At 37.8% G+C, this 14,091-nt stretch overlaps 1 protein-coding gene across 7 annotated transcripts in view; it reads right to left on the reverse strand.

The window, feature by feature from the left end:
* Nucleotides 1–14,091, reverse strand: part of tenm3 (teneurin transmembrane protein 3) — a 275,552-nt gene that overhangs the window by 98,348 nt on the left and 163,113 nt on the right. For 6 of the 7 annotated variants that reach the window (XM_079853357.1, XM_079853356.1, XM_079853352.1 and 3 more), the window contains 2 exons: nucleotides 13,463–13,691; nucleotides 2,749–2,987 (listed from right to left, as the gene is read on the reverse strand). In XM_079853357.1, coding sequence (XP_079709483.1) covers nucleotides 2,749–2,987; nucleotides 13,463–13,691 — 468 coding nt within the window. Of the gene's footprint in view, nucleotides 1–2,748; nucleotides 2,988–5,290; nucleotides 5,390–13,462; nucleotides 13,692–14,091 lie in introns of all 7 variants that reach the window. The other variant, XM_079853355.1, reaches the window with a different exon arrangement.

The following is a 14,091-nucleotide window of genomic DNA, read 5'->3' on the forward strand; positions in this document are numbered from 1 at the left end:
ACAAATGACTTTTCTCAACGTGACACAAAAACGGACAATAATGAAAGGCCACTGAGTGAACAAATGCAATGCTTTTTGGATGTAATAGGGACTCACTGATGCTGTCCTCTCATCCCTTTATGACTTCATGATAAAAGGGGGCCCGCTGGATCTCTACAGCACTGAATAGGTTTGGAGCAATATTGCATTGAGAAGGGAAACGGAGGGCACTTCATTTCCTCTTATTGACTTTGGAGGCCAGTCTTGACATCATCAATACAAAAAATGTTGTAGAATTGCGCTTGTCTGGGTGTGTGTTTCCTGTGTCTGATCACTAGAACCTATGTGAATATGATTCATTTTGTCCTTTTAATACAGTTTAGATTAGATCATATTGCACTTTCCACAAATATTAGTCAGTTGGTGTGCTATTACGTTTTTTGAAACAATAAAGGTGTGGAACAAATTAATTTTGGACAGAGGACAATATGTTGGACAATCATAATATGAACATGCCAGTTTTAAATTTTCAGAACATGAAATATCATATAATGCAGTAATGATGAGCATGCACTCTTATCAAATATATATATGTATTTGATGTAATTACTTTGGAATAAAATTAATACATAAAATTTAATTAAGTGTAGCTGAATTCATGATACACATTTATATTTTAAAAGATGGTTACCTACGGTTTTACAGACAAGACTAGTCCCAGACTAATTAAGCTGTTTTAACTGAAAGGAACTTGCACTGACGTATCTTAAAATATGCCATTGTTTTGTCTAAAGATGCACATGTTTTTTTTTTTTTCTAAGGCACGTTTATAAAAGCTACTTTAATGCCATAATTGAACTAAGGCCTAATCCTGGCTTAATCTAAACCCTGTCTGTGAAACCGGGCCATAATGTCTCATTTAAATGAGTTTTTTTTTTTTTTTCACATTACAGCAGGCTACAATTAGAGGATGTAAAAAGAGCTCTAAAAACAGGCTCAATTTTACATATTATGCAAAATAGTTTTTTTTTGTTTGTTTGATTTTGGAGTGAAATATGATGTTTTGCATCAGAGGGTGTCGTGTGTCCCTTCTTTCTTCAGTAATAGAACCATTACAAAAATAGCCAGGAGTAAAGAACACCCTCTCACATTATAGCAGATTAAAGAGTGCAGTGTGAACTGAAAGAAAACAAACAGAGGTCCCGTGCCTGCTGCATCACTGTCTCTCCCATGTGGTTCGTTCAACAGAACCATCGTGTCTTTGAGACAAAGCAGCCCACCTCACACTGCAAAACAGCATCTCTACAGGCCATTCACAAATCCTCTCATCAGCGTGGCATTTGTATGGAATGAGGAAACTGCTGGCTCCATTCAGAGTGGAAGCTTAAACAAGGATGTCTGCATTTGGCACACAGTACATGATAAATACTAGATGAAAGCGAACTTAAATCTATGAGGACGCAATAGGAAAATAACTAAATGTTTATCTGGCGATGTGGCCACATTCGGCTACTATGGCAACATGGTCACATTGAGCAGGTGACAGAGTAATAGACAAAAAAAATAAAAAAATAGCAGTGGTTTCCATGGCAACTTAATTGACAAAGCAGCTGATTTTTAAATAGTACTCCACAGCCATTATATTTTGTACAATAACATTTTGCAGGCTTGCTAGAGGGGATAACCTGAACGAAATTATCCCTACATAAAGTTGCTCAGAAATCAAGTGGCAGTAAATATTCTGAATACTACAAGGCAAAGTGGTTTTGTGGGACAGGAGTTTTACTCAGGAAAACTATGAATTGGGTTGTCTGAATGACCAGTCAGTCTTAAGGGCCGTTCACACCAAGAACGATAACTATAACGTTAACTAGATTAGTGTCCACACCTGCGCATGATAACGTTCTGTTTATTTTAAACATGCGCTACAGTTTTGTCATCTATTGCTTTTAATGGATTCTGATTGGCTGTCAATGTATGAATTATTCATCATCAGCAGAAAAAAAATAAAATATATATATTCTGAAAGTGATTCCAATTACATTTTTCCTCTCTGCCATTACCGTTATACTTATGGTGTGGACTCAATGCAATTCTTTTACATTTAGAATGATTTTTAGAATTATATCATTATTGTTATAGTTATCGTCCTTGGTGTGAACCGGCCTTTAAGGAAACAACAAATCATTATTTAATAATGGAATAATATTATATGCAATTAAATTGAAATAATAATAATAAATAAATAAATAAATAAAAAAGGTATTAAAGGGTAACTAAACCCTAAACCAACTTTTTTTAGTTAATGATCTGTAAGAATGGGGCTTTATTAGTGCTGTTCATTGATTCAAGTAATTTTTTTGACATTTGTGTTTAAAGTGTTTTAATTTTACAAAATATGGTGTAAAAACGTCTGAGTGCTGCCCTCTTCAGGTTGAACAGTGGCTACTGCAGTTGAATTTTCCTATTGGAAGTTATGGTGGCCGGTGATGTCAGAGGGTACCAGCTAACCACGCCCTTGCCTGCAAAGAGATACGTCTCAGATACACGCCCCCTCTCCACTGGGCTCTGCCTACTTTTCTAGCATTTTTCAAATTTGCCAGTGGGTGGAGTCAGGCTCTGACCAGGGGTTTAGTTACCCTTTAATTTTAAATTATTATTTGAAAAATATTATATACTATAAATTATATATATCATGCACTGATCTAGTTTTTGTTGGACTGATCTAGTTGACCCAATCATACTGCAAAGCATCAGAGTTTCACCTACCAATGCAGTAACAGAGCAGCACAGAGAGCAGTATGGAAACAGCCATGGCACTGAGGGCCGTGCACCTCCATGAGCAGTACTTAGAGGACTTCTTGAACTTGAAGGCGCTGCGGGAGAGTGTGTTGCGGGGCAGGGGCCGTGTAGGGGGCGAGTAGACCGCCCCCGTGGCCATGGTGTAGCCTGGCGTGGCCGTGCTGAACAGAGGAGTGGTGCCGGTGCCTGTCTTAAAGAGAAAGTGCCTGAAAAAGAGAGAGAGAGAGAGAGAAAGAGAGAAAGAAAAGAGCAATGAACATTTACTCTCGTTGTGACAGACATCTGACACATTTAATAAAACATTTTTTTCATTAAACAGCTTTAGGCAAAAAAGATTAATGCCAAGAACTTGTCTGTTATAGTTCATAAAATCAGATAACTTTTCATAGAAAGCTCAGTATATTAAGCTCATTATATTAAGTCTAAATGAATAGTAATAGCAGCACAGATTGTTCACAAAGCGGGGTGCAGTACAAGAAGTGAGGCGTACAGCCCTCGCAAACTGCCCTGCTCCTGTATGTCCCCCGCTAAGCTAGTGTCACCCTCTCCTGCTGATTGGCACTTAAAGTATGATTGGCTAACAGAAGCCCTTGGCATGTGGTAATTATGCTGGGCAGATATTACCAGCACATTTATTAAGCTGGCCCTTTCTGTTTGCTTGAACACCACAGTGAAAATCTGGCTCTCTTCTCTTTTCAACCTTTACCGAACACATCTCAAAGCCCTGGTGTTTGACTTCCCTTTAGCCTGCTGTGCTTCTTTGCCCAAATGAAAGTGGAGAAATGGGAAATGTGATGTGTGTGTGTGTGTGTGTGTGTAAGTGGCACTTTCCACTATACATCTGGAATCAGCTGATTGGATTTAAGAGGTAGAGAAAAAGCTTTTTCTAATTAAAAATCATCAACGGTATTGAGTTACTCAGCAGAAGAGGACATTTAAAATAATTATTTCATCAAATTCAGCATTTAATGATCATATTATCCCAGGGGACGAACTGTTGACATAGTGGCAACCAGGACTAGTTGTCTATATCTACAGTATATTGTCTATATTATCTAACTGTAGGGTTTTGAAACAAAAGTCCAAATACATAAATGTACATTTTCTCCAGCAGATGTTTTGTATGGTGTTTTCAAATACCTAGATTCAATTATAATATTTTCTTGTGGAAAGAAAGTTTTTTTGTGTGTGAAAATTTGTAATATAAAAATGAAAGAATTAAGTCAAGTTTTAAAAATATTACAAATAAATACAAATACAAAATGCAATCATACAATGAAGGTAGTTGTAACCTGTATAAATCTATTCAAATTGTTAATATGTTTTACTCTTCTCATGAATTTTGTTTCATAGTTGGTTTTCTGGTTAAATTTAGCTCAAACACCTATAATAAACTATTTAATGGCAAATTTCATTGTGACAACTTTGTGACAACACCCATATAGTGTCATGGTACTTCACTGGGGAAACAACAGTGTAAATGTTTAAAGGTTTTTTTTTGTAGCCAAAACTTTTAGATATATGTATCTATACAGATAAATATTTGCTTGAGTTAAAAAAAAAAGAGAAAACTAACCCCAGTCTCTCCAATGCATTTATTATAGGCCTATTACATAACCCTCTTCCACAACATGAAATCCCCTCCTTTTGTTAAACAAAACTACTCACAAGCTTGCAGAGCTAAGCAATTCTCTAAAACTGCATGGTTGTCTGTTCGATTGCATTCCTTATGTTGACAGAATGACCCATGAAGACACTGAACAATGGAACAAACAGATGATTCGAGCTGCGATATCAAATAACACTGAGCACTAAATCCAATTAGCGAGACAATTCATTCGACAATCTCTCTGCATTCTTGCATTCTAATGCAGCGACAGAGAGAGAGAGAGAGAGAGAGAGAGAGAGAGAGAGAGAGAGAGAGAGAGAGAGAGAGAGAGAAAGAGAAAAACATGGTGCTCTTGTTTTAGTGCAGTAAACAGTTGCTGCCAACTCACTGTTACTCCAATATTATCAATCAACCCAATCAAAGCCAAGATCCTGTGCAAGGCAGTCCGGATTTAATCTAGTAATGCAGGAATGTCAATTAAAGAATTAGTCAAATTAAAATATTAAAGGCTGTGTAACTTGATTTATGCAAGTGGCGAATCGATTAACATATTAGTGGATTTTTATTGCAACTTAATTTAGAGCAATTATTCCTAAGCAAGTACCAGTGTCAGAATCTGCTGCCAATCAAATGCCTCTTGGTAATTTGCATTCACTGGCTAACCGAACAAGGGAAGAGATATATGATAGGTGCTTGGGCCAGTGCATGACCGCTTTGTCTAAATTCGGTTGGCTTAATATGGGACTTTGGCCATTTGGTTGGCTCAGCGCTGGCCTTCTGTTTGGGGGGGGGGGGGGGGCTGTGTTGGGGTGGGGCGTCTGGAGATTTAGCACTTTGGTTGGCTCAGTGTTGGGCTTGGCATCAGCAGCTGGCACCATGAGAAAACTCAGGAGCACATACCCGTCCCCATAGTCGCCCTCGTGGCACACGGGAGGGAACACATCCATCTCTATTAAGTTGTCATGCCCGTTTTCAAGAACTGCTTGCTTTGCTAATTTTCTACATGAGAAAGACAAACAATTAGAATAAAGGTCGTCAGTGCTTTCTGGTGATGAGACAGTCAAGGTATTTCTAATTATGAGTTTGGCAGCAAATCCACAGAGAAAGAGCTTCCCAGATGGCAGTCAGTCATAGCTGAATGTACACCGAATGAAAGACAGACAGTCGCACACGAACCCACACATGAAAAGACTCATAAAATAAATATACTGCAGTTTTATGTTCAATATATCATTCAGTTTTCCTCTAACATGCTCTGATAAAGAGGGGATATTTATTATGGTGAATAGAGCCACAGAATTACTCAAGCGCACTGAATGACTGTAAAGTGTTATTGGTAGGCTCTCTACATCCACAATGAGCTAAGTGTGAGAATATATTAATTACTGTACTTCCACTATAGTCAATAGAATTCTCTGAGAGAGGGATGGGTATCTCTAGAGGTGCATGTAATCTGAAGCAGTGGTTTTCAATTGGTGTGTCGTGACCCTGAAATTAGTTGTGGATCTGTTCTGATAGGGTTGCGGGCAGCTGGGAAAAACAATGCTAAAGGTCAAAAATAAAATGCAACTAACCTTGTAATTGCATTTTGTTAGGATATAAAAATAGGCTAATCAAATTATATGAGGAGAAAACAATGCTTCCCATATCTTCTGTTGTTGACATCAAAGGCTGTGCATGCATCATCCTCTAATGTATTTTGATGAAAATTCATCTGTCACTTGGTAGAAGATTGCGAGGCAAGGCATATACCAACATGGACAGGTTGTGTGACAAGCCCTCATCTTCAAAAAGCATGAAAAAAAACAAACAAAAAAAAACACTCAAGGTAAATGAAAATATGACCCAGACAGCATTAAATGGTTTGTGCTGACCATAATGTGTTTTGTGCAGTTAATTATTTGCTGCTGAGACATTCATAAAAAAATAAATAATAATAAATTATATATTTCAATATTTAACTTCAAGGACATTTCTGCTTATTTCTGCATGCTTAAAATATTTAGCATTGAGGTAGCCGAAGTCCAAAAAGTAAAACCACTTAAGAACCACTGATCTAAAGCCATGTGGCAATGTAGAGTTTTTCATTCCTCTCCACAAATTTTCTTATGGGCTCAAAACAGATATATGGGATTCCAAGAGTAATTCAGTACGACTTTACACATAACGTTTTGGCTTTCCCCGCATAACACCACTATGACCTATGTTCTAACCAACTCACCCTTCTGACCTCATAGCAGGAGTTCAAACCTTTACTTCAAGTTTTTACAACAAGTGACTTGCTGACATGTAACTCAATAACACGACTTGACCATATGTTCGTCCGTCTTGAATTACACTGAGTGCCCCGTTTTTAAACAAACCACACGGCAGCATTTAAAATAACTTATGTATAGTTTCAAATTCCTTTTTTGCCCTATTTTTGAGACAATGAATATAAAAAGATACAAAGCCAAACTCTGGGAACTAACACTTGAAAGACCTATTTACTGTAAGTCATTCTGTTATGAAAATGATAAATGCTACATTTTGTTATGATTTCTGACACTTTCTATTCACTCTATTCACAGTTCATATGGCTTTTATAGTCATTTAACATTGGGTTTTATCACAGTTAAAGGGATCATAGCAATAAGAGGTGGTGCATGCTTGAAAATAGTTTTTAAATAAATGCTGAGATTAGACCCTCAGTGAAAATGTTAATACTTTCACCGCCCACTTAAACGAGAGCTAATAGAAGACACATGATGAAAAAGAGATAGAATTTCCAGCTGTAGTATCTATGGACTGACTGGGGCATCTGTTGCTTAGGTAGGACAGGAATAACGTTCCTTTGACATAGAAGACAGCGAACAGGGATTTCCGAGCAGGAGGGACGGGATAACCATTGTTAATTGATTACAGCATGCATGACACCAGACTGGAAATTGCTATGCTAATCCATGTATCTCCTTTCACGTTTGTCATCCTCTGACAAATACCTTCACAGAACATTTTGGAAGAGCGGACGCATAAAAGAACTGGCAAATAACTCAACAATGGTTATATACAGCGGCGTAATTGAAGGTAGTCTACTTAAAAGAAATACAAATTGTAACATTTTTCAGTCATGGAATTACTATTCGACACAGATGAGTTATTTCGATGGACTGAATAATGTGGAAACATATTTTCATTATCTTCTAACAAGGATCTATGATCTTCAGAATAAATACACACTTCACTTTTTTATGCTTCATTCATGCTAACCAACAGCCCTGTGCTTCACACTTTTGAAAAACTACTTCTATATTCAATCTACAGCACATATATCTACTGTGAAAAACTATCTCTCTCATAACAAACTATAACAGGCCTGAATAGTGTTCAAATTCTTCTTTCCACTCCACAACACAGTATGGAGGCAGAAAGAGATAGAAACAACGCAGACAAAAATCATAACCTCTATGTGAAGGAAAATGCAAATAGGCTATTGTTATTCTTAAGAAGCCCATTCTTTCAATGCTGCCTGCAGTGTATTCTTCTACTGTGAACATTTGCAAGTTATAAAAGTGACAAAGGACAAAGTGTCAGTGCTGAATGATCCACAGCTCTTAGATAAGCCTGTACTGAGAGGCATCTCACAGTTGCTGTGTGTTTTGTCTATGCGGATTGACCCTGTCTGTTCCCGGTTTATAAACTAACAAAACATCTAAAGGCTCTTGACAACTGGCACACTTGGTAGAATGATGTGTGATTGTACTCTGCACACAATCCTTTATGAGTCATCAGGATTTCATACTTGTTTTTAATTACAGTAACACCTATTGAAGTTATATTGATGGATGATGCTTTACTTTAACGTCAATTTGATGTCTGGTTTTGTTTTGAAGCAATAAATCACTCCTCTTCAAAACCATTTACCAAAGAAAAAGACAGTAAACAAAGTAAAGAATCAGTAAATGTTCATTAGGCACTTTCTCAGTTTACTACCTTTTGCTAGAGGAAGTTTACACAAGGAGATTTGTGTAAGACTGGCTTTAATTACAGTCCATTTCCTCCGTATAGCAAGCTAATATCTACAGAAAATGAGATGTTGTGATCGAATGCAATGAGCACTTTAGTCTCTCTTGTGATGGTGAAAGTCGTGAGGTCTGTCTTTAGCTGTCTAACCTCTGAGGCATGACATGGGAACTGACCAATGAGTCAAAAGTGCTTTGAGATTCTCATGGGGGATCCCTGTGTGTGGCTGATGTGAACTTTTCTGGTTATCTCCACATGGAGAACAGCTTGAAAATAAAGCCGTTTTGCTATCTGCAAAAATGAAATCACGGACAGAACAGGGTATGTTGCGAGATGTGTTACTTTGCCTAGAGCGAGGTTTTGGAATGTCAAGTGCTTCAGTTTTCTCCCTCATTTTAAGATAAATCCATTACCACTCTATCACAAGCAGAACATGTATGTTAATGGCATAAGAAGCAAGAATTCACCACGCATTAAACAGCAGTAATAGATTATCAGCAGTCAAAAGAAAGATAGATGGAATGTGAAGACGATCAAAAATACAATAATATGCAAAAGGACAAAAATGTGGGTAATATGTCACTCCCTCTCAAATAGTACTGCATATTCAAAATTAAAAAAACAAAAACAGTAAGGACATTTCTTACAAATCTTATGTATAATATAATTAGATACATTAAAACTTCTTTCATCTACAAAAATGGTAACTGGGCACAAATCTATGGATGGGAAATGGAAAGCCTGGAGTGGATATAGAACAGAGTGATGGGAGAGGACGTTGCATACTCCAGTCCAGAAGCAGGTTCGCCAATTGCCTGATTTGTTTTTACACTTGAAATACTCAGACTCTGAATGCGGAAAACATCCTTGTGCAGAGATCTTGAGATATTTTAATCAGTTAAGGACCGGCAGGTGTCTCAAGAGGCTTCTCGTGTTTCTCTTTTCCCCACTTTAACAGCATCATCAAATAGCATAGAGAGTAAAGACAGTAGAGAGAGGTAATTGACCGTATGAGAGCCAGTCATGATCGTTCAGACTCAATTGCCTGTTTAGCACAAATTGAGCACAAATTACAAGAATGTAGAAGCATATGCTCAGACGTGATCTGTATTTCACCACAAGGTTCATGACAATGTCAATAATGGCTTAAAGGTACATTCAGTAATTGCTAAACAATGCCAACATGAACCCTGGGAACCAATCTTTCATGCTTGTTAATACTAGGGATGCACCGATCCGATACTCGATACCCGATATCGATATTGGCTCCGATACTGCCATTCTTTGCCGGATCGGCACACAAACATTATAAAGCATCATAAAGTTTTCGTGCACTATATATTATAAGTGTTCTGAAGCCCTTCTATTCTATAATGTGAGGTAGAAATGAACACGTTAAATTCAAGTTTACGAAAACTCTTCCCTCAGCTGCTGCTGTCAGTCACTCTCCATTCAGCATCAAACAGCGCGTCGCGCTCGGTCACGACAGTCAACACGATGATTCAATGTTACTATTATTATACTTGATCTGTAGATGAAGGTCTATGGTTTCACATAGAATTACTTTATCTTGCTGGACTGTATTGCTGTACCTTAATCATGTTACTTTCTACTGGGTGTCTGTTCACAACACTAGAGTAGAGAGCACTATAATTGTTCTTCACACACTCAGTAACTGAAATTTAAACCTGTTAATAGAAAACGCTGAATAAACTATTGCATAGATAGATACTGTATAATACACTACACATCAATATGTCTTTCCTTTGTGCTTTGAACTTTTCAATGCGGACTCGAAGCGATGCACGCTGTGACTCCATGTTGCTTCAAGCGCATCATCCTGCGCACGGGATGTGGATAAGCGCTTTGTGCCACACTATATTGGAGCCTTTCATATCATAATACTTTTGCACAATGAAAGATTATCCATAGCCTTTCTTGTTCTGTCCTATCTATGTTTCTGCCTCATTTATAGTATATATAGCCTAAAAGTTTTTTGATCTTTTTGATTTTTTTATCTTGTTTTCATGAATGTATTTTACAACAACACAAAGAGCAATGTGTAACGTTTTACCAGATTTAGAGCTACACTAATTGTCTCTTATTTGTTCCCCACTAAATAATGTTTTTTTTCACAAAATGTTCAGATTTTATAAAATTATTGTGCACTCGTGATTTTTCTAGAGTAAATTTGACTGCTGAATTATCCACTAATCTAGTTATAATATGAACTTAGATTATGATCATATATTTTTTTTGATTTGTTGTTTTTCTTTATAATGAAGTTGTCTGTATTAAGTAGATTGTATTTAACACACAAAAGAGTGATTATCAGTTCAACACACAGAGAAAAAAAAAAACTAAAACAAACCCCACTGTGCTGGTATTGGATCTGTATCGGTATCGGTCGATACTCAGAATTTCTGGTATCGGATCGGTTATGAAAAAATGGTATTGGTGCATCCCTAGTAAATACATGGAAGAGGTCTTTATTGAAACATAGGTGTCGTTGGAGCAATTTACTATACCTAACAGCTAAATTATTCCACTAATGAAAATTATGTGAAACAGCAACTAAATAACGTCAAATAATAACTTATCCCGGTGCAAGTAAATTAGCAGGATGCATTTATGGACTGGATTGTTAAATTTTCTCCAAAGGCTAATTCAGTCTACTGATTTTTTTTGTTCATTTCTTCAGCCAGAATCCACTGCCTCAAACAAATCAATGGACTTGTTCAAGGACATGTTGTGAAGCATTCGCTTTTCTACTCTCTGCCAGCATGTTTTCATCCATTTACTACTGCTGATGTTTCTCATTACTTTCATCTAAACTTCACTGTTGTGCCTGTCGAGGAGCTGGATGTTTTGTTTATTTTAACTCTAAAAGTCAGTCCGTATCATGTAAACAGTTGTTAAGTAAGCTCCATGTCTAACTTGGAACACGGCACCTTTTGAACCAATGCAGCCACGCATACAATTTGTGATTTTGAGCATAACTGAACTAGAGTGTGTTTTCAGAGTGTTTATTTGGTAAGAAGATGCAACACCATAGTTGGATTTACAAGCATCTGTAAGTGTCAGAGAACCTACTGACTGTGTGTGGTCCAGTGTGGTCTTCCTCAGTGAGATCTCATGATATAAACAGACATTTAAGCTCTCTTGCTAATATCTACAGAAATCTACATAATTCTTTGTCAATATGAGTGGAGGAATGCCAAGGATAAGGTTTCGAGGATATGGTCTGACCACTGAGACAGAGAGAGAAGAACAAAAACAAATAGCAGAGCGAAAGTTGGAGAAGAGACAGAAAGCAAAACAATGGGGGTGAACAACAATGGACAAAAGTGCAGACATCTTGCTGTGGTTGACACGGCACAAGGCAAAAAAGCAAGACCACGGCATAGCAATAAAAAAGAACTGAGATACAATATAAAGTGAGAGAGAGTTGTGAGGAAAACAGAGAAACAGAGGGAAAGACCATAAAGGAAGTGTAGCTGTTGGATATTTCTGTTTTGTGACCACTGTGTCCATGTGAAGGGCCATGAAGTGAAACTTGAGGCCGGAGGTGCAGAGGCAGGTGTGTTATTCCTGGATCTCTTAACACCGTGTTTGTACATCAAATATAAATTCAAAAGCAAGCCACTCAACAGAACCCGCATGCCTATAACCTTAGTCAGGGTACTTGCCATATTTAATCTAACGCAATTACAATTACAATTACAAGGTTGTGAGGAATGATGTACAGTATGTTTAATGGGTTGACTTAATGTCTCATATTTAAAAACTACTTTTTTGTCCACTAGGGTTGTCACAATACCATTATTTTAGTAGTCTATACCAGAGATCAATAGATCATTTCAAAATTTCCAATATCAATTTAAATACCACGGTAAAAACTGTTGATTTAATATGATTACATTAGGTATTAAGCCAATATTATTACATATTAATATATAAATATTACCTCTAAATATTTATCAAAAAAGAAACAATTTATTAAAGTAAACAAATTAAAGTCCTTTTTTGTCCGGTCTGTGTATGTTGTCTCAAGGCAAACCAACTGTATTTACATGAAACCTTTTCAAAACGTATATTTTCATTAAGAAGTGCATTTGAGCATTTCTGCGTGAAGCCATATTACAGCATTTTAAGCAACTACCTGCACTACAGCAAAATACTGTAGAATGGCACGGTTACATTTACTTTTTTCAATATTTTGTTGGCTTGATATTGAGGTGCCATTAGCCACTGCAGGACTGTACATATATTCTTCAAAGCCTTTTTCCTTCATCCTTCAAAAAACGGTCTCTCTTTCTCTTGACTGCCTTTCATCAAGTATTTTTAAAGGATGGCAGTAAGATATGACAATGACAGCATCACTTACCAAGTGCTTTAAAAAAGTTTCTCGAACGACCATTATTTCTTTCTCTCTGCACCCACCCCCACTCTGTCTGACTCTGCTTATATCACACAGGATGAATGAAAGGAGTGCTAGGTGGTTACATCCCTTAATGGGGTAGGCTTAGTCATTATATATACAGTGTCACTAGAAAGAGTAGATCAAAAACAGAGAGAGGCCATTACAGTGCTAACGTTCAACCACCAAAACAAAGCACTCCCTTCTGCTAGTGTTTAAAGACCCCTAAGAGTATCCTCCGAGCTTACAGCCTCACTGATTTATGGGGGGAAAACAACCAAGCCGTATCCTCCCCTAAGCTTGGCGAGGTCTAAGTCACTCACACTCTAGGATGTTAGCAGAGTCAGCAGAAGCACTTTTGAAACTGCCTTGTTATAAAACGCTTTGTGAGACTGATGATACCTAATTTTGACTGATGATGTTAAAAAATTCATTTGTGAATGATGAATGTAAATTATAATATCAGGTTTGTTAGTATGCTGGATACTTGATGCATTATAAATAAAAGCCCTGTAGTCATACTGTTTTGAGACAGATATGAAGGTCACGTGTTCTGCTGTGTGAGCAATGTCAAATAAAAGATCTGTCCATATCACAGGTCACACTTGGTTGGATGTAACTGTGCTGGTGTGTGTGATTGCGTAACTGACCTACTCTCCAGCGGCACATTGCTGCCCAGGACCCAGCTGTCCTGCAGCGGCACTGACTCGGGTGTGGTTTGCAGTTCGGCGGGGAGGGCGGCCGGAGGGGCCGGGCTCACGTTCCTGCGGCTACTCAGAGAGTTGTGGTTCAGCGCCGTCACCGACGGCTGCTGCTTGTGCGGAGGTGGAGCTGGTGGCAGTGTGGACTGGCCCTGCTGATGATGATTGGATGGTTGATCTGCGGAAAGAATCAAATGAAACTGGGTTAACCAATGGTGAGGCGGCGTAGTTACGCTGTGCAGATGTAATCAGTTGTCCTTGGTAATTAATTGTGGCAGTTAGGCAAATGTGTCTGGATGAATGTGCTTTTGCCAAAGAACATCTGGGTCATATTACAACAGAGTGATGATGACTAACCATTTAGTACCCACCCACACCAGCTGTCGAACTGCTGAGTACATGATGACAACGACACATATGCACGCACTCATACACATTTAAGCATATGATAGAGACGATTAAACATCCGCTTTCATATGTGCCGGGGTCCCCAGCGGCACTTATCTGTCATTATTGCAATAAATCCACTCTTGGGTTTATTTGGGATTGCACCATGTTAACGAGAAGTGTATGAAGAA

This window comes from Squalius cephalus, assembly GCF_949319135.1.
Source record: "Squalius cephalus genome assembly, chromosome: 2".
In the NCBI taxonomy this organism is placed as follows: Eukaryota; Metazoa; Chordata; class Actinopteri; order Cypriniformes; family Leuciscidae; genus Squalius; species Squalius cephalus.